Genomic DNA, 21688 nt, shown 5'->3' with positions numbered 1-21688 from the left:
TCACTAAAAATACAGTAGGGTACTTACAAGCCTTGAGCATTATGGTACCTTCCTAAACTATACTTTCTATATACAGCTGTTGATAGGTAAGATCCATTTTCTACATCACAGGCAGTTCCCTAGCATCTTTTTTTTTATATTGATTCAATTACAAAAGCAGGGTTCCAGGGTTAGTATTAACGTATACCTTTTCACGACCATAAGGCGCACCGTACTAAAAGGCGCAGTCTCAGTTATGTGTCCCATTTCTGTATTTAACACACACATAAGGCGCACCGGACTATAGGGCGCGTTTTTTATATACAGGTACATGTCCTCTACTACCTTTAAATACCTCTACTGCGTATTTAAAAATACAGCGGGGGCAAAACTGAGTATGATTGTGCTTTATTCATGTATTTATTACAAAGTATTAATCAAACCTGGCAGCTGGCCGTGAGACAGACACATCGCAGATGACACAGCGCTGTGGTCACTCCTAAATTAACTTAAAATCCTGAAACCTGCCGACGGAATATGTTCGCTTTTATTGCCGGTATCCTGGTGCCTGCAGTTTAAATTATTTAGATGAAAAACACCTGCCAGCCGCCGCGGTGAGGCTGCTGTTGAAGAGATTTCTACTGTCGGCGCACCGCTGGTATGTGGGGGTCTGAGCGCCTCCGACAGAAATAGATAATCTGGATGAACTGACTGCAATTATTAAGTTTTCAGGTGGACTTTCTCACTTAAAAACATATTAAAACTACTTTATTCCCACTGATCACAGCAAATATAGCTGCAAGATTTAGATTATTTAGATGAAAAAACACCTGCCAGCCACCGCGGTGAAGAGGAGGAGACCCGCCCAGAGGCTGCTGTTGAATTAAAGCTGAAGTCTGTAAGTTTTTAAAAATCACTTTTTGTCATATTGGCTAAAACTGTCCCTATGCCCAGACAGCAGTACATGTGATATGTAACCTGTAAAAAAAACTGCTTCAATTGGTCCCGCCTACTGCCTGTATTTCAATGGAAAGAATAATTCGGGACGAGTCAAAACAACCAATCACAGCCAGAGGAGCGTCTGATGGAGTGTCAATCACAGCTCACACACGCTGAATCCCCCCCCCCCTTTCCGGTAGTATGCGGTAGCCGCGCAGATGCTGTGAGAGGGGTGGAGCTTGGAGGTGGGGCATGAGTGAAGCAGAGAGGGTGGGGGAGTGGCGTGAAACCTGTTTTTCTTCAAATTTTCAGTCGAAGTCTGCTCTCTTCTCAATGTTACAGACTGCAGCTTTAAGTTTTCAGGTAGAAAAATAGAGCGGGAGCAAAACTAAATATGATTGTGCTTTATTCATGTATTTATTACAAAGTATTAATCAAACCCATCAAAGTCATCATCTTCTGTTTCTGAATTAAACAGCTGCGCTAAATCAGACATGCCAATTTCCCCTTCTTCGCTGTCAGAGTCACTTTCCGTGCAGCGCGGCTCCTCAGAAATAATGCCGGCTTTTGCGAAAGCTTGAACAATAGAGCCAGCAGACACGTTAGTCCAAGCATCTACAATCCATCCGCAAACGGTGGCGTAACTTGCCCGGCGCTGCCTTCCACTTATCCTGAAGCTGTGGTCTCCGTCTGTCATCCATCGCTCCCACGCCGCTCGCAGCCTTACTTTGAACGGCCGCTTCACACTGATGTCGAGCGGTTGAAGTTCCTTTGTCTGACCCCCCGGGATAACGGCGAGCACAGCGTTAATTTGATTCACCTTTTTTTCACATCGGCTGTGAGATGGGCACGCAGCGATGGTGATGCGTGGAAAAAACCACCTGGTCTCCTCACATACACCTGCCTCAGCCACGCTTTCATCATCTCCTCATCCATCCAGCCTTTTTCATTTGCGTTAATATAATATGTCATCAGAGCGCTGTGTCTGTCTCGCTGTCAGCTCCCAGATCAGCTTCTCTGATTGGTTGATGCGGCGCATCCAGCAGCAAAACTTAAATTTTTCCATCTGAGCAGCAGCAGCGCGTTGGCAGATGCTTAAACGCTCCCGAGGCGCTGCGCCTGCTGCTCAAAACGCGCTGCAGGACCTTTTGCTGCGCCTATACGCGCGTCAACCATTGACTTTGCATGTAAACAAGCTGCTTCTGCTGCACCTGCTGGGTCCGGTTCACAACGATGTCGAGCGGTTGAACAGCGCAGCGTTAATTTGTTTCCCCATGTTTTTCACATCAGCTGTGAGATGGGCACGCATGGAGTTACATATTAACAGCGATGGTGATGAGTGGAAAAAAAAAACACCTGGTCTCCTTACATTCAGCCACTCTTTCATCATCTCCTCAATGAGGTGGTCTCAAAAGTCGCAGTTACAACACACATAGGGCGCACCGCACCAAAGGGCGCACCGCACATTTTGAGGGAAAAAAAAGACGTTTAAGTGCGCCTTATAGTCGTGAAAATACGGTATATTCATATAATTGTAACATTGAATTTTACTGAGTACGATTATGCTAAAATATTCAGTACTTCTTTTTTCAGTGCAATAGGTTAGATATTACCTTTTTCTATACATCCCCTTTGCTAACGTCTCTTTTTTTTTTCTTAACTTCAAAACATATACATAGGAAAAAATTTTGATCTTTACAATAAAAATAATGTTTTGCATACAATTAATCTTACATATTGAAACCTGATTGCAAACACTGAACTCCCATTTAGCTGAAAAGTATTAAACAAAGGCACCTGGCGTTTTGGTGTACAAAAAAACTAAATTTAAATTTGAAAAGACTCTGCGAGGTAAGCTAGTCATTAAATCATGACATTTGAAAGTGTACAGGGGATCACAGAAGACTGACTTTCAGTAGTTCAGCTTCGGCAAAGAGTGCAGCTGTTTAGTGTGAAATGTGTTCTTTAAGCAATCTTTATACCAATATGAAAGTGATTATCCATATGAATTCAGGGATGGTGATGACAATGGTAATCATTTAAATGCCACAGATGGGTTGCATAATAGGTTTGTTGATATTTGTTTTCTCTGGACATGAGAGAGTGAGCAGGCGTAGGGGTGACAAAGTCTGCGTCGGTGCTAATAGAGTGTAGGAGGGAGGGCACACAAATATTTTCCCAGCACAATAAAAAATCTCCACAAGCAACACATTTTAAATTTTCTTTTACCAAATATTCATATTTGATTTTATCTTTTTATAAACACAACCATCACAGAAACATTGAACATCTCACCTAATTCTACAAATATTTTTTTTTGGTACATGGTTGGTCTGAGACATTTTAACTCATAATGACTCCACTATTAGTTTTTGTCATTTTATCGGTTCTGCAACTTAAGACAAGAAAGCTCCAATAATTTGTTTTCTTGTGAAAATAAAAGGTCCATAAACATTTATTAATTTGAAATTCACAATGCAAAGTATCTTTTCAAAAATAAAGTAGCACAAAATCATTGCTTTATTATTTTATAAGACTAGCCAGACTTTGGGTAAAAACAGGGGTTTATTGATCTATAAAAAGTAATATTTACAAAGAAGGCTTATAATGCCCTGCAAGAATAAAAGAAAATTAAAACTTTTAGTTGCATCAAATGTAAAAATTATACTGCTGTATAACAAAAAAAAAAGCAATAGACTAATGCAATACACCTCTGCCTCTTAAATAAATTAATTACATTAAATGTTTGCATTTCAAACCGTAAAAGTAAAAAAAAAAAAATTCACTGGACTTGGTTTCCAAGATTTGTAGACGTTTTGCCACCTCTCCAGCAAGCTTTCTCAATTTAAATGTCTGGATCCGCAGTGAGTTTGAGTCTTTATATAGACAATGCCTTGTATTGTTTGGAAACATGCAAATGGTAACCGATGAGTGGGTCGTTTGGTTCCATTGTTAGCCTGTAATATCTGAAACCTGTCTATGATTGTTAAGGGTTGGTCGTTAAGGAGGTATTGTTCACCGGCTGGAGCGGGGAGGTGCTTTGTACCTCTGAGGAACAAAGTACCAGTATATTGACATTAATCATGTGAATGGTCAATTTATGCATGTTTTTAAAGGGGAAAATTGTCGTTGACACTTGATGATTGGTAAAGGAAATTTAGCTCTGATCATCCCTAAATTATTTGCATCAATCTAAATTAAGTATAATAATGTTTCTAAACTGGATACAAAAATGACTAACAACAGAAGTACAAAAACATTTTTTAAACATCTCTAGTAGTCTGTCATTCCCAAAGGTCTTTTGATCCCCAAGTGGTGCACATAAAGTAGTACATCAGCAAAAGGACAGGCTTTTTAAATCTGTTGATTTTGTATTTATTTACAAAAAGGAAATAAATCAAGCCAAACATTGCATATTTACAGGAAAACATTGTTCAGTATATTTGTTTTCGTATGCTCTTGCGACTACATGCAGTAAGTGTGGTAGGAAGTCCCTTTAGAATCAATGCAAACAATAACATCATTCTGCTTTTTTTTCTAGTTTACACATGCAGTATAAAATGAAAGTCAAATACATGACTGAAAATGCAGACATGCGTTGTTTGTAATGAGGAACTGGCTTAAATAAGTCAAACTGTACATTCAGTATGTGAACTACGCTGCTTATGTGTAATAAGTGTTTTATAAACAATGATAGAAACAAGCTGAAGAACATGTTCACTTATTTCACAGGGAAATTTCACCAACAGCGTTCATGATCTTTGTTGGTCCATGGGATTCTCAAGGAATAAAAAATGATGGTGGATTTGGCAACTTTGGCAAATCGGCAATGAGAGACACTTACATGGCGATGATGCCACCTGGAGGCCAAACACAGACATTTCATTTAATCCTTTGGCTTTTTTCTTTTAGTGTGTTTAAGTCTTTTTGTTAGGAAGTCAATCATTCTGTAGCAAGGCTGTAATGAATAGCAGATTCTTTTGAGGTCTTCTGCGGCATCATGTGTCATCCTCATTGTAGAAAAACATGTAATAGAAGAGAGCGCTGATAGTCAGCAGAGCCACTGACAACACCATGTTCCTTCGGTTTTCCCCTCTCAACACTGCAAGCTCTTTATCTTAAGACAAAAAAATGAATAACAATAATTAACATGTAATATTTGGTAACAGACTCTGATTTAACTGTAATTGACACTGCATGATTGGATCTAATCTTATTTAATTTCTTTGTTTACTAAAACTTAGTAAAAAAAAAACATGTTAATTGTGAAATTTAAAAGGTTTCAATCAAAATCTTATAATAAATGTATGTGGCTTTTAGGGCTGCAACTAACGATAATTTTGCAAATCGTTTATTCTGTTTTTTTTTTTAGATTAATATTTGGATAACAAAGGTTCCAGAAAAAATACTTTTTATGAAATTAAACCAGGTGAATCTAAATTTTTCCACTTAAAGAATTCTGGATGGAACTTAAATGCAACATTTTTTTTTTTTTCAATTCTGGGTTATTTACTGCTCAAAGTGGGTCGCTCTGCCATTAAATGTCTCTATAATCCAGCTAATGATTAATCAATGACTAAAAAAGAAGACAAGTATTTCTATAATCGATTAATCTTATTATTCAGCCCTAGTGGCTTTTCATCTCACCTAACCATAGGTACTTACAGCCTCTTTAAATTTTCATTGACAATTAATGTATTTCAGTTATAAGAAAAATATTTTTGTTGGTTTAAAACACAGTTAGCATTGGGTTAGCATGCAGCTGTGTTGCAACAAGGAAGTCAATAGCTCTGAATCTAAATCCTCTGACTTTATGAAAGTAATCAAAGTGAAAATAAACAGAGTTTACTTCACTTGTCAGTGATGATCAGACCGTGCGCAAATACAATACAAATCTGTCACTAGGAATATTTATTTCAGGTACACCAGCTCACCTAGTTTTTGCACTCTTTCATTTATGATTGCCATTTCGTTTTCCAGTTCCTGTCTGTAAAAAAGAAGGAGATTTGCATATCAAGATTAATCTCTGATAAAAACACAAAATGCTACTAATAAACATATTTCTACACCACAGATGCCAAAATGAAAGTAATGGATCATTTATCCTTAAGTTCCTAGGGATCATGTAGTTGCAGTTTGATGTGCTCATTAGGCCTGCAATGTAATTTTTCCACTTGTTTTGCATACAAACCAAAATGTCCAGCTTCCAATCCCACATAAAGGCAAGACCTGTGGAAAACCTAACTATTGGCTGCCATCTCAACAATCATTTGTGCCATCCTCTTTCCATTTTCTGATGATGAGCTAAACACTCATTAGACGTCTGGTGCTCTGGATGCCTGTTTGACTAAACCTTGCTTTAAACTTCTCAAAAATATATTTTATATTTTATTATGCACCGTGGGGTTGAGAGGACTGAAATTTCATCTGTGTTGTATGTTTACCATGTAGCACATTTGACAATCAAGTTGAGTTTGTTTGCTGTGTGCATTGTTCACCAACACTTACTCACAAAATCCTGAGGTTTAACAGAACAACTGCATTTATTCCAAGAATAAACTTAAAACGGGTTGACTTAGATAATAGCAAATTATTGCACACGATTCTAGTTTAAAATAAAAGATGGGCCCATGTTGATAGATAGTAACATAATGTTACTATCTATCAACATGGGCCCACTATAAATGTAATTTATAGTTCAAAGATATTCCTTTAACACAAAAAATTGAGATGGATGGATGGATAATCCCTCCACTTTCTTTTTCCACACGTGTTTTGAGTCTCCACCCTCACCTTTCCTCCTCGGACAGCTTCGCCCTTCTGCTCTTAAACTCCGCCCTATCCAGGTTGTCATGGCAACGCTCCCGCCTTTCTTCCAGCCTGTCAATCTGTACAGACATGGGGCAAACATTAAGATCACGTAAAGACAGTTTGATGTGTGCACTGACTGATTATAACGACTCAAAAAACTAGAAAGAGAGGGAAAACAGATAAAACAGAGGGATGAACGCCATTCGGCAGTTTGAATGGAATCCGACAGGCTTACAAACACCAAAAAAATAAAGCTTCAAGTTTTTACCTCCGAAGCAATGCTGACATTTTCTCGTTTCTTGTCTTTTGTTTTAGTCATTGTAAGGCTAAAGCTATAGAGGGCAAAGTACAGGCAGCTGGAAAAGCTCTGACTATACGGAAGTGATTTTCTTCTTCGTTGTGTTTATTTTCCCTCTGTGAGGCGTCAACACCAGAGTGCTTTGCTGCCCTCTCTTGGTGAAACCTCGCATTACAAGTTAGTTAACGCCACTTGTTTGACTTAAAGTCTTGTTCTTAACTAGCCACACTATGTTGATTGTCTTTTTTTATGAGTACATATCAATATTTATATAACATATATTACATATATATTTTGGGGGTATTGATGTCCACCTGTCGACAGGTAGGGAGAATGGGAGTTGTTTGTTGTTGAGTTGTTGATCGTCCCTAATTGGATTACCTCAGTAGAGAGAACACTACGTGGGCACTAAAGAAGGAAAGGGACAAGGTCAGCCTATCAGTTCTGGGATTTTATTATTTTCTTTTGTCAAAAATGTCTCTTTTTATAAAAAGGGACCAAATAGTTGCACATCAAGTGTATCTACTGGAGCACAAACTGAGGGTGAGTGATTATGTGAGGGGCTGATGTCAAAGAGTGGATTATAAATAGAAATGCGTGTATTTTCTTTGTAGTAATTCCCTCAGACCTTTGGCAATATTATCTAACCTATTTTGTTGTAGAATAAAGAGGAGAGAATACTTGAACTGGAGACGGAGAATGCTATTCTTCATTTAAGACTTTCTGAGGTAAGAAGATTACAGTAATAGATTTCTTTCTCAACACAGCTTGGATTGCTAGTTTTTTTTTTTTTTTGCAAAAGTATTGAAATCATTATTTTTTTTTTACATTTTGCTTTGTTATAAACACACAGTTAGTATGAAATTATTATTATTTTTTTTTATTTAATGTGATTGATAAAAACAAAGTAGCACATTATTGTAAAGTGGATCTTTTCAAGTCTTCACAGATCCCAAGTCTTACTAGTTATGTGACTGGTTCTATCCCACTGTTGTCCTTCAATCAGCTCCACAAAGTTTTCCATTAACTCTGACCAACCTTCCATTCCTTTGTAAAGAATACAATCACTAATGCATGATGCTGCCACCTCCATATTACACCATAGTGATGGTGTGGCCATGTGCAATACCGGTGTACCACTAAGCATAGGATCTAACGTAATTAAGTCTATTTTATTAAAAAAATAAAAATAAAAAACATGCACAAAACTGATCTACTAACTCATCTTTGAGATAAATAAAAAAAGTTTATTTAATTAATTTAGTGCATATGCCCTCAGTAGTAAGCAAAAATATATACTGATAATCAGAGCTTGCTAAATTTTGAGAGGAGAATATGCAAGCGTATTATTTATCAAACTGACTGATTGTGATTGCAATTTTTCCTCCATGTTTAGCACATTTGAAAGGCAGTTACAAACTGGCACAGCCTTACAACCAACATGTTTGCAGTCATTGTAGGGAGAATTAATCATATTTACAGAAAAACAGACGGGAGGAGGAAGGAATCTTCTGGGCTTGTGTCAACATCTTTGGACTGTCAGAAATAATAATAGTAGAGATATATGCCATTCCAGCAATACCACTTTTGAGCTGATGGTTTTTATTTATAACCAGTCACAGATAGGTGTCGCATACCTCCTATGGAAAAAACAACAAAAAAACTCATTTTACTCCAAAAGGAAAGTCCATTCCAAAGCATCAGGATCCTACCAGCACACCATCACAAACTACGGTGGCAGCCAGAAGCAGACACAAAATATTCCTTTAAATAGGGTTTAGCCCTATTATTTTTGCCATATCAGCTTTAAAATTGTTTTCAAGAAACTCTGTTTTTTCTTGTTTGCAAAAATAGTTTAAGCGCTCATTAATTGGGTGAACCATTGTGTTTTTAATTCAGGCCCAAAAGTTACATTATGTTCTCATCTGACCTTTAACATTCAGCTGCCCTTGATCTAATTTAGATGGGTTCAATTAAATACACGCCACACTTTTTATGTAGAAAACTGTTAAGGAAGATGTTTCTTAACTGAAAGCATTGTGTATTGATTTAATTTTTTTTTACCAGCTGGCCAAATTTTGAGTGAGTATAGTGCAGAAAAAAAGACGTATCTTTTTCAGTATGCAGTTCGGCTGGAGGCTCAAGAATATGAAGAAGACAGAACAACAACAGATCATTATCAACTCCAGAAGAAATTATTCCAGTCTTCTCTTGTAAAGCTCCACACTCAGGTCCAGGTATGCGGATTATATATTGATTACCAAATGCACAGGCTTATATACTCCCAGAAAAAAAAACATAAAAATTTGTTTCATCTTGACAGGGTATAAAACAGGTCCTGAGTGAAGTTTTTGCAGTCTTTGTTAACTCTGCTTCTGAACTGGAGGAGCAGAACAAGCAGCTGCTGCAGAAAGTCAAGGAGGCCGGCTCCTGTCTGAATGATCCCAATGGAAAGGAGCTACAGAGTAAGTGTGAATGTATTCTGTACTCCATCTTAGAGAGCACTTTGTAACTCAAAATTTTGCACATGGAGCCTCGGACGCAAATAGCTGGAACAAGCAGGTTGTAGCTTGAGTACCAACATGCTAATGTACGTACACTCTGCTTTTAACACTTACCTTTTGGTACTTTTGATTTAAAAGAAAGTAAAATGTCAAGAATTTTCCTTACAGTGTTTCCAATATAACCAAAAATTATTTAAAATTATAATAAATGTGTTATTTACACATTTAAACAAGAATACTTTCTATATTTCTAAAGTAATTTCCAGACTCTTTGGTTCATCTATCACTGTAAGAATAATCTTCACACATAATCCACTTTACTTTGTTTCAGGCTAGTTTTTATAGGTAACTGAAGGTCTAATCTCTACTCTTTGCACTTAAAGCAAATTACCTGATTGAGTCACTCTCATATAATTGGTGGTTAATTATCTGGTCACCTAATTGGGCCATGATGAGCCTTTTTATGTGCCACAGATCATCCTATAGCTGGTGGAAGCCCTACTTGAGTACTTCTCTTATTTTGTGTAATTTATTTTGTTTAAGTTTTCATTCCTGCTATTCGCTATTTATTAGCCCCAAAATACATATGATCATTTTAGTTTTGTTACAGTATAAGGAGTTAGGCTGGTAAATATAAATGAAATATTAAGAAATATACAGTTAAACCACTGCAAGAAATAAGTAATAGAATAAAAGTACTAAAAGCAACAAAATTTAAAAAAATTTGTTTTGTTTGCAAATGTAATAATTTTATTACGCTCGGCAGATATTTTGACCCTGAGTATTTTTAGTCATACCTACAAACAAAATGTAAAACTTACTTCAAATTTTATTTTATTATCCCATGTGTTTTATTGTTGTGAATTTGAATAATTGAAGGTAAACTATAGGTGCCTTTGTGCTCAAGGGGGAAAAAACCTTGACTAGAAATCAGGGATACATGCATGAAAACAGTTCATTAAATATAAAATATCAAATAAACGTATTTAATTAATTTTAAAAGATTATATAGAGCAATAAAGTATATAATGATAATGCAAATCATCAGTTGATTATTTTAAGGAAGCAAATAGAAAATAGAACAAATGAAAAAGTTGAAAACTTAATGACATTTTCAGTATATGAAAATGTAATAAATATGGCATTTGGATCAATTGTTCTGATGAAGCCAATATTTCAACAATTTGTCACACTTCATGTCATCAAAGAATATCTAAAAATATTAATAATTTTAATGCTTATTTGTTTTTATTGCATTTTTATTTCTTATTGAACCTGAAGCAAAATGATTAAAAACTGCTGAAACCAATGTGTCTGTGTCAAGCACTGATTAAGAACAACCTGGCTACACCTTCAATGCTCATGTGCTGCTTAGTTTTACTTATTGTCAACCTTTCTTGCCAAGATTTGGAGGCTCGAGTCGCAGCTCTGGAGCGCTCCCTGGAGGAGGAAAGGTACAGGGGAGAGAGGCAGAGGAGAAAGGAAATACACAATGCTTTAGTGGTGAGAAGTGCATCAATGTAGAGAAAACATTTAATTTTTTTTTAAATATAGCTGAACCTTTAAACGCACTGTTTTGGTCTGCAGGAACTGAGAGGGAACATCAGGGTTCACTGCAGGGTGCGACCAGTTCTACGTTTTGACCATGTCCAAACTTCCACCCACGGATCAGGGTTGGTATAACGGTGGATGATAATTATCAAAGAATATATGGGGTGGAAAGTTGTTCATTTTTGTAATTGTTTCTTATAGCTCTGCTTCATCAGAGGTAGTCATCCATACAATCAGTGATGTAAGTTATTAAAAGGTTTTAATCCATTGCTGTGTGAGTATTCTCTATTCAGCCTTATTGTTTTAAACTTATTTTGAAGGACGCGGTAGCAGTGAACTGCATGAGAACTGGAATGCTAGTGCAACAAAAGATGTTTGAATTTGAGAGGTAAGATAAATGGCCAACAGTTTCTTTTAGTGTTCTGTTCCTTTTGGCTGTCAGTAATTTATTTATTTAAATTTGTTGTTGTTGTTATTTCTTAGAGTGCATGGACCAGAGGACTCCCAGGAAACTGTATTTGAGGAAGTCAAGTCCCTTCTTACTTCTCTGCTGGACGGGTAAGTGGAAAAATACAGGAAAAACATCATTTCCAAGATCCATTCATTTTAGTGCAGTTTGACTGAAAGAGTTGAACATTAAGCAAATTTCCTCTCCCTCCCTACACTGCAGCTATAATGTGTGCATTATGGCATATGGGCAGACAGGAAGTGGCAAAACTCACACCATGATTGGATCCCAGTCTCTAGAGGCAAAACTTGGAATCCTGCAGGAATCTCAGGAAGGCATCATACCCAGAGCTGCGGCTGAGCTCTTTCGGTGAGAAAAGAAGGCCTCTAAAATGAAGAGCATAAACTCTGGAATGGAGAACAGTTGCTGTGCAAAAGCTGAAACCAACTCTCAGCTCTTTACATTTTACCCACGAGGTGTCAGACATCCCTGTAATGTTTTAGGGTAGACAATCAAGTGTTTCCAAATAACAGATAAACCCTACTGTTAGAGAATGACCAGATATTAGACTTAAATTGTGTGCAATAAGTTAGCTGGTATCCAAGAGATAACTGAAATAATAGGGTGTCAATGATAGACATACTTCAATTTTGCAGTTGTATTACGTTCCTTAAGTTCTGAAGTTGATTTAAAGGCAAGACTCTTCCTAAAATCCCTTAAAAAGATTAGATAGTCCTGGAAATTCAAATATTCTCATAGACTATAGTTGGTTTCATTTTTCAGACAGCATCATAATAATAAATGTTAATAATAACTGATGATAGATTTAAAGAAAAGGCATGAGGAGAAAAACACATTCAATGTTGCTACTTGCTTCTTCGGAGAGAATGAATATATCCCAGATTCATATGCAGGAAGATTTTAACAGGAAATGAATACATATTTGAAGACTCTGTCTGAGTATATTGAATGCAAAACATTGACAATAATAAAGAAGATTGCTCTGCCTTGTTAATTTCCTCTAAAATATATGAATTAAATGGTGGACAAATACTCATATAATTCTCTGACTTTTTTCTTCTGTTTCACATTCCAATGATTGTTCGATGGATCCAATGCAACTACAAGGCTGATCTCGAAGAAACCAGCCGAAAGTCACACGGTGGAGGTGTCGGTGATGGAGGTGTATAATAACGAGGTGTATGACCTGCTTGCCAGAGACGAACAAGGACGCTTTATCAGCCAACGCCGAGATGTCCTCACAACCTCTTCTGGGATCAGCCAGGTCCCCAACCTCACATATGAGTGAGTGCAGCTGGAGCTAAGGAGATTGTTCAGGATTTTTAAACATAGGGACTCTTTTGTTTTAACATTCTGTTGAGAGAAGCTTAACTTTTTTTTAAATCTGCAAAAAATGTTTATGCACTCTGAGAAATGTCCTGAACTTACACAGAATAAATGCTCACCTTGAGCTTTTTCTAAAGTTCAGAGTAAAGGAGGACTACATGTGAAGGACACATGAATAATAAAGCTTTGTTCCTGTCAGCAGAAGTTTGGTTCAAGGCCGTTCCCTGAGCAGTTGTCCAGCATTAGATAATGAGTCACATGTGCACCAGATAAAACAAATCAAACTTTTCTGTCAGAGATACCATGTATAAGTTTTACTTTGCTTTTTTGCAAGTGTGTTGTATTTTATTCCACTCCAGATTCAGGTATCTCTTTAATTCATTTGGGGAAGACAGAAGAAGGGGCTCTCAAACCATTTATTCGAGAACTACCATTCATTGTTAGAAAACTTTTCTTTAAACTTAATTATTAGAGAGAAATAACCAGGCTGATTATCTTATCAAGTTATGAAATATAGAAGCTTTCCTGTATTAGAAAAGACCACACATATAGGAAGCTGTTATTTCTTCTGAATCTAATACACAATTGTTGAGAATATGACAGTATTATCACAGTTTGAAATGCTGAATTTCAACAAGACGGGTTTCAAATCCTTTTTATTTTTTTGTAATAAGTCTAAAGGTGTTGATGTTACGTTTAAGGATAAGTTTAAGCTTCTCGCTTTGTGTTCCATTTACAGGCCGGTGAATAATACGTCTGAGATCATGCAGATTCTGGGTGGTTTCTTGAAGCGCCGGGTGAAGTGTCCGACACTCATCCACGCCGACTCGTCTCGTTCTCATCTAGTTGTCAGCCTCACCGTTTCCACAAAGTCCCCAAATGCCTTGGCCTTAGGTGAGAAACAGACATGCACTGTCTTGCAAAAAGTGTTAGCACATTTCTCCCATATCTGGGAGACACCGTTAGTGAATGAACAGCATCATATACACCAAGAAACAGGCAAACAGGTCAAGATTGTTGCGATTTAAAATGTTAAAGCACACTAAGAGCTATAAATGCAACATCTTTAGTTTAAATAATCAAATAGTTTAAAATCTAAATGGTCTAGTCAATGTCAAGACCAAACCCTTGAAAAGGTGATTTAAAGATAGATGAGAGAAGGCCTTACAGCAGAAACTTGAACAGAAGATGGTAAAGAAATGTTCAACAAATTGTTAACTGCAGACCTGAAGACAAATGGACATCCTTTTTAAGAGATACCTATCATTTAAAAAAGAAAAAGTAACTAAACAAAATCCGCTAATGTGATTCCTGCCTTGGTCCCTCCTCTGTCCTCTTTCCAGTCCGCAGGTTACAGACGGCTAAAAAGGACATGGAGAGCTCCTCCTGTAAGCAGTGGTGGAGTCCACGCTGCCGCCGTGCAAACCCTCCAACCACGCACTCGTCTGATGAACTGACTCTGAGCTCAGCTTCCTCTTCCTGCCCCTCTCCCAAAAATAGCATCTCATCAGCGACTACATACAGGACAAAGCTGCAGCTGGTGGACCTGGCAGGGAGTGAATGTGTTGGTAGGTGCTCATGCATGTTCTTTAAATTTGCAGTATAATGGGAATTCCAAAATATGGATTTGGTGTTAGGAGCGGCGGCCTAGTGGTTAGGGCATAGGGCTTGGAATCCTGACTTTGTGAGTCCAAGTCCCACTCCCACAGACTGCCAATCTGGGTCCCTGAGCAAAGACCCTTAACCCCACCCCACACTGTTCCCCAGGGGCCACACAATTGCAGCCCACTGCTCCCCAAGGGGATAGGTTAAATGCAGAGAGGTCATTTCTCTGTACTTGTGACAGTGTAATGACAATAAAATGCTCAAATAGGTTTTAAAAACCCTTTTTTTAATCTTATTTCTAAATAGAAAAATATTCAGAGTAATTAAAATCATGTAACATTTAGAAATTGTGCTATTCAGGTATGACTGGAGTGTCGGGAGCGGCTCTGTGGGAGGTGTCATGCATTAACCGAAGTCTCTCGGCTCTTTCCGATGTTCTTGGAGCTCTGGCTGAGCAAAGACCCCACGTCCCCTACAGGAACAGTAAACTCACCCACCTGCTGCAGGATGCCATTGGTAAGACACACACACAACTTTAACTTGTTTTTAGGCATGATTAATTCTAACCCACAATGTTTTCATCATCCTGCTATAACGTGAAGCAACGATCCTGTGTTCTACACCAGTGGCTGCCTCGAGGAATAAGAACGCTCTGATGGGGACAGAGTTGCTTATGTAGAGCAGGATCACAGGGATTAATACCTAAACTAACACCTCAGTTTTAGATTGAACCGAAGAATAAGGCAACTATTGATATAGCAACCGGATTAAAGTTGGTGCTTTCTGTGTTTTTCAGATGTAGATGTCCAGTGAGACAATTTTTATATAAATTTGGGGATTGATAGAAATCCAATTCTAACCTTTAAATTCGTACTTTAATAATTTAGACATGAAAGATATCCCAGAGACATGTGAGGCCATTCCATGTATTTTTTATTTTTTGTTTGAAACCATCTTATGGAAAAAATAAGTAAAAAAAAAAAACAACCTTTCAAAATAAAAGGAAATATCAAAAAACAAATGAAACCCCATAAATACTTGGACCTGATCATTTAAGCTCCACCATTAATAATGAAAAAAGCTTAAATTAAAACTCATCTCACCATGATTTATTATTTCTTAGTGTAGGTAATCAAACTACCGGGGGTGGGCGTTTATCCTTTTGTTTATCATTATCTTGATACATTTCTACTTATGATGAAAATGTGATTTATCGTCTGAACAATCAATTAGGATTAGTGAAGTTAAAAAAGGCCATAAAATGGATGAATTATGTATTTTACTTTAAATATTTTTCTTCATTCTTTTTCATTTTTTTCCAATTAGGTAATTTGCAAATCCAAAGAATACAATTAAATTAGGTTACTAATTGATATTAAGTGTTATAAATCAGCCTTCTTCATGCAACTGGAACCCTGAAGAACCCTTTTTTAAATTTCTGTAATTTTTCTGAGGGTATTTTTGTGATTGGGGGGTATAACTGCTGTGACATGCAGGCAGTAGTGGAACTGTTAAAAACATGAATCCAAGTACTCAAAGACTAAAAGATAATTAAACTAATTACATTGTATAAAATAAAACAAGTTTCTCATTATAAAACCTGTCATTTTCCAATATTGTCCACCAGGTGGTGATGCCAAACTGCTGGTGATGCTGTGCGTTTCTCCCACACAGTGCTTTGTTACAGAGTCCCTGCAGTCACTTGCTTTTGGCACAAGAGTCCGTCAGGTCCAGAAGGAGAGACCCCAAAGAAGAACTAACACTCTAAAAGTGAAATGATAAAACACAGCAGGATTCATCTCTGCAGATACATGTCCTGCTGTCTGGAGGAACTGACAAAAAGATGAACGATCAAAGATTCACACCTATAGATTTTGCCACTGCTAAAACAGCATCCATAATGACAGCCTTACAACTGAAGTTTATCTTAAATGACTGAAGTATGAACCTTTTAGCAGATAAAGGTGTCATTGCAACAACCAGAAGTGCAAATCTTGAACAACATGAGCAGTTTACATCATATCAATCAGCAAATTATTCCCTACAACCTGTACCTTATGTATGTTTATTGAATAAGGATTTTCAGTTTACAGCTTTTTAATGTAGTCCGATTTTACTTACATTCACCTGATAAATGTTTTACATTCTAGTACTATTACATGCAGAGGTGACTGTACCAATAAGAGTTTATTGATGTAAGGATGATGGTAGAAATATTAGAAGTATTTAAGGGTCAGTCTGTTTACAGAAACAAAGCTATTAGAATAATTTATCGAATACAGCAAACCTTTTTTAAGAAGTAATGATATATTGAGGAGGGATCACGATCTTTTTTGTAGAACATACTTCCTATGTCACTAAACTGTGATACATTTACAAAAAGTAAAAGATAAAGAAGTATTTGGTGATTTATGGCTTTTATATTGTTAACATTAAGATCATGATTTAAAGTGTGGCAAAAAAAAGTATTCAGACAGCCACTGATTGTGCAAGTTCTCCTACTTAGAATAATGAGAGAGGTCTGTAATTTTAATTATAGATACACCTCAACTATGAAAGACAAAATGAGGGAGAAAAATCCAAGAGATAACATTGTAGGATTGTTAAAGAATTTATTTGTAAATTATGGTGTAAAATAAGTATTTGTTCACCCACAAACCAGAAAGATTTCTGTCTCTCACAGACCTGTAGCTTATTTTTTAAGAAGTTCTTCTGTCCTCCACTCGTTACCTGTATTATTGGCACCTGTTTGAACCTGTTATCTGTATAAAAGACACCCATCCATAGCTTCAAACAGTTACACTCCAAACTCAACCATGGCCAAGACCAAAAAGCTATTGAAGGAGACCAGGAAGAAATTGTAGACCCGCACCAGGCTGGGAAAAGTGAATCTACAATAGGCCAGCAGCTTTGTGTGAAAAAAATCAACTGTGGGAGCAACTGTAAGAAAATGGAAGACTCTCCCTAATCTCCCTCGATCTGGGCCTCCATGCAAGATCTCATCCTGTGGGGTAAAAATTATCATGAGAACTGTGTGCAAAAATCCCAGAACTACGCGGAGGGACCTGATTAATGACCTGCAGAGAGCTTGGAACAAAGTAAAGGCTACCATGAGTAACACACTACACTGAGACGGACTCAAATCCTGCATTGCCAGATGTGTCCCCCTGCTCAAGTCACTACCTGTCCAGGCCCTCCTGAAGTTTGCCAGAGAGCATATGCATGATCCAGAAGAGGATTCGGAGAATATCATGATGAAACCAAAATAAAACTTTTTGGTAAAAGCCCAACACCTCATGTTTGGAGGAAGAAGAAACCAGAGTTGCATCCCAAGAACACCATACCTACTATGAAGCATGGGGGAGGAAACATTGTGCTTCAGAGCCGTTTTTCTGCAAAGGGGACAGGAAAGCTGATTCGTGCTGAGGGAAGAATGTACCATAACATTTTAAGCCAAAACCTCCTTCCATTAGTGATGGAAAAAAAAAAAGATGAAACATTGCTGGATCTTCCAGCATGTCAATGATCCCAAACACACCGTCCGGACAACGAAGGAGTGGCACCTTAAAAAGCCTGGAGTGGCATAGACAGTCTCCAGACCTCAACCCCATAGAAAATTGTGGAGGGCGTTGAAAGTCTGTGTTTACCGGCGACAGCCCCAAAACATCACTGCTCTAGAGGAAATGGAGGAATGGGCCAAAATACCAGCTACAGTGTGTGCAAACCTGGTGAAGACTAACAGGAAACATTTGACCTCTGTCATTGTCAACAAAGGTTATGTTAAAAAGTATTGAGTTGAATTTTAGTTAATGTCTAAATACCTATTATCCACCATAATTTACAAATAAATTCTTTAAAAATCCTACAATCTGATTTCCTGGATTTTTTTTTTCTCATTTCGTCTCTCATAGTTGAAGTGTACCTATGATGAAAGTTTCAGGCCTCTTTCATTATTGTAAGCAGAAAAATACTTTTCGGCCCCACTGTATTTCACATCTGTAAATCTACCGTACTTCTTTACTCTTATTCAATAATCCTCCGTCCTGGGCCTGGATGCTGGCCTCCAAGACCCAGACGTGCATATCTTTTCCTTTATATGCACACTAATCAATAGAATCAATCTGCAATACATGCTTTTTATATGTTTTAACTTATAGGTAATATAAGCTAGATTTATCATTACTAAAGAGGCTAGCAGTTCAATGAAGGCTACTGAAAGGCAGAGTTGGATAAAAGAGATGCAAAAGCATTCTGGAGAAAGAGTGGAAAAGAAGAATTATTGAAAGTATCATAAAGTTGTGTATTTTCCTTGTTTGTCAGTACAGCTGTTCCAGGAAATGTCAGTTTTTCATCCTTCCCTGTTCTGATAAGCTTTGGTGATTTAAATATTCCATCTAGACATAGCACCTGTACCCACGGTTAAATACATTTCTACCTACTTTTGATGACCATTGGGTCACCACACCTGATTGGTCAACAAACTGGTCTGAGCTTAACCCAATTAAGAATCTATGGGGTGATCTCTAGAAGAAAATTAGGGGATGGGGAGTGTTGGCCTATTGGTTAGAGCAGTGCGCTTTTGCACTAAGAAGGTTGCAAGTACCCGATTTGATCCCCATAGCCTCCACTCTGGGTTCCTGAGCAAAACCCTTAACCCCACACTCCCGGGTGCCGCACAATGGCAGACCACTGGTTCCCAAGGGGACGAGTCAAATGCAGAGAGTGAATTTCCTCATTGTGTCAATAAAAGGATTTACATTTAATTTTTAGGATTAGAGATTCCCAAATCAACTGTTAGGATAAGCTGAAGGCCATGAGCTGAAGACAACAAAACTTTGATGACTCCCACACAAATTCTTTAAACAGGCATTACAGAGTTTTCTAATAATACTGCCACCTGTGGCCTAAACACAGAACTGCAGCAATCGTATGCTCATTCCTTTTGAGTATCCAGTTAATCCATCACAAATACAAGGCTTTGATTGTTATTGTTTGATAGGTCAGACCCATTCAACATGGACATGCTTGACGTAACATCCGCAGAACAGATTGGGAACTTCTGACCCGAAGTAAATTAAGGAAAATAGGCTGCAGGCTTATAGATGTGTTGAACTACTGAGGTGTCAGTCTGCTCATTAAACAATGTTTTAGTTGTAAAGGGTCAAATAAAAAGGCTTTTTTAATGAAAACCTACATAATTTCTCTTTAAAAGGCACAAGTGACATACTTTATATATATAAAAAAAAAAGAAAAAAACACAAGTTCATCTTAAAATGAAGCAATATAAGCCAAGTGTTTATCTCGATTGTGTTTACTTAATCTTTTTTTAGCATAAAAACAGAATGTTCGCCCCAATAAAGATCATCAGACATAAACTGTTTTTTGTACCCCTTTGCCATCCGCTGGCAGTAGTTGGTCATGCACTCCTAAGCTTGGCAGTTCTCCTACCTTACTGAACATTAACCTTTATCATATTGCTTTTGGACCATCGATCGCTGGTTTTTCTTCTTTGTTTTTGACACCTCTGCTGAGGAAATGCAAATTTGATTGGCTCCATTACTCCCTTGTTCACTCTTTACATACATGCATAATACTGTGCCTCTGGTGATGTGTTCTTGTTAAGAAAAATATACAGCATGCTTAAGTTTACTTACAAATAGACAGAAGGCAAATTTTAAAACATGGAAAGAGAATATCATAAGCAAAGAGGTCCTTGTAATTTAAAGAGAAAGCCTTTTTATATAACCAATGTCAGCTAATGGCAGAAAAATTAATAGGGGAAACATCTATTCCACTCTTCCCAGACACTTAAGTCTGAGCTTCATACGGGTCAGAGGCTCCTCAAGGACCATAGAGGAAACTTTCCCAGGGGTTTGTTATTCCCTACAGTAACAGAGAAATTATTAAGTTCACCAGTGATAATTTGCACTGGCAGTTTCATGCCGGTTAATTTTATAAATAAGTACTCATTGTCATCAATTGAAGAACAGATCGCTTATGGCAAATTAAACTTTCTCTCCCCTTGTTTCAAAGACACATTCTCTCACGTGTTAAATTTTTTATGAAATCACCACTCTAGAAACTGCTATCCTATCACAATAAAAGCTAACAGGTGCTGATGTAATGTGACACATAGGAAAAGTGTTAAAATGTTTAATTTTTAAAGAGACAAAAAAGAACTGTAGCAGGAGACTCAGGATATTAAAACTGAACACTTTAGAAACATCCTGTGTTTAGATAGGGGAGGAAAAAAAACACCCACGTAGATTTGACAAAAGGCAGAGAGTTGCAAGAAAATGCACAAGTGTGACAGCACATTTAGCTGTAGCACTTTTATTTTAACACTGTTAAAAAATCTAATATTTCTGCCTTCACATATTTTTCCTGGAGACCAAGATCTGGATCTTTTCCAAACCTCTTTAGTAATCTACAGAATTGTATCTTCTGGAATATAGATCTCTTCATTAAAATAGGAAAGATAGAAGCAAAATTTCATCCAGGTCAGGCTGAAGTGTCAAGATCATGAAAAGTAGGAAAATGGCAAAAAATAGCTTCTTGTCTAAAACGGTTTAATTTTAAAGTTTATAATGGTGGCAAAGGCTGGATGAAGGCCTATTTTATCACCATATCTGTAAAGAGTCACATTGATTCAGACCATGAATGGATGAAGTTTATGGTTCATCCGCCTGCATAATAATTCAGGTGATAGGGGAAATGATAGTAATAAACTCCAGCTTACCATTTTATATTTTCAACTGACAATCTGCTACTTCATGTTGCAAATATCTTCATGTACTTAATATTTTTTTTCTTTAGAACAAATTAAAAGCTATTTTCCCACCATATGCTATTTTTCAAATCCTTACAAAGTGAGCCTTATTTGGGTGTTTTTTTTCTTCTTGTTACAATAAGCTTATACATTCAAAGATATTTAGATTGTTTTAATGCAACACCACTCTAGAACAAGGGCCTCTTAGAACAAGTTCACACAATCTTAAACTGGAGGTTTTTTAGCCATCTTTACCAATCAATGACTAATAACTGTGGAGGGCACTATATACAGTAGATCAGATGTTAAATAAGCTTGAAGTGATTTTTGAGCTCCTGGTAACACATTTGTGTCCAATATACTGTAAAATGCTTACCTCAAATTGCACTGTACTCACTCATCAACCTTAAATGGATAAGTTGGAATCAGGTTATGCT

The 21688-nt window shown here is 37.2% G+C and overlaps 2 protein-coding genes across 3 annotated transcripts; one reads left to right on the top strand and one right to left on the bottom strand.

The window, feature by feature from the left end:
- Positions 1–4584: 4584 nt before the first annotated feature.
- On the bottom strand, positions 4585–7158 carry ccdc167 (coiled-coil domain containing 167). Its single transcript, XM_038271153.1, has 4 exons — positions 6998–7158; positions 6712–6806; positions 5853–5905; positions 4585–5035 (listed from the first exon to the last, which is right to left on the bottom strand). Exons 1-4 carry the CDS (start codon positions 7046–7048, stop codon positions 4917–4919), a joined length of 318 nt encoding a protein of 105 aa, XP_038127081.1. The 5' UTR covers positions 7049–7158; the 3' UTR covers positions 4585–4916.
- A 92-nt stretch (positions 7159–7250) lies between these two features.
- On the top strand, positions 7251–16890 carry kif25 (kinesin family member 25). 2 transcript variants are annotated; one of them, XM_038271151.1, is made up of 15 exons: positions 7251–7570; positions 7690–7755; positions 9133–9264; positions 9351–9492; positions 10937–11034; positions 11119–11204; positions 11284–11323; positions 11403–11470; positions 11566–11640; positions 11753–11899; positions 12659–12835; positions 13617–13771; positions 14221–14445; positions 14843–14998; positions 16110–16890. In XM_038271151.1, exons 1-15 carry the CDS (start codon positions 7502–7504, stop codon positions 16259–16261), a joined length of 1788 nt encoding a protein of 595 aa, XP_038127079.1. In that variant the 5' UTR covers positions 7251–7501; the 3' UTR covers positions 16262–16890. The 2 variants fall into 2 exon arrangements, with proteins under 2 accessions (XP_038127079.1, XP_038127080.1); XM_038271152.1 differs by having other exon boundaries at positions 7253–7570; positions 9148–9264.
- Positions 16891–21688: the final 4798 nt, after the last annotated feature.

Source organism: Cyprinodon tularosa, unplaced genomic scaffold (genome assembly GCF_016077235.1).
Source record: "Cyprinodon tularosa strain WSP-4 unplaced genomic scaffold, ASM1607723v1 ctg791, whole genome shotgun sequence".
In the NCBI taxonomy this organism is placed as follows: Eukaryota; Metazoa; Chordata; class Actinopteri; order Cyprinodontiformes; family Cyprinodontidae; genus Cyprinodon; species Cyprinodon tularosa.
The sequence above is the reverse complement of the archived record's forward strand: the minus strand, read 5'-3'. Positions and strand labels throughout refer to the sequence as shown.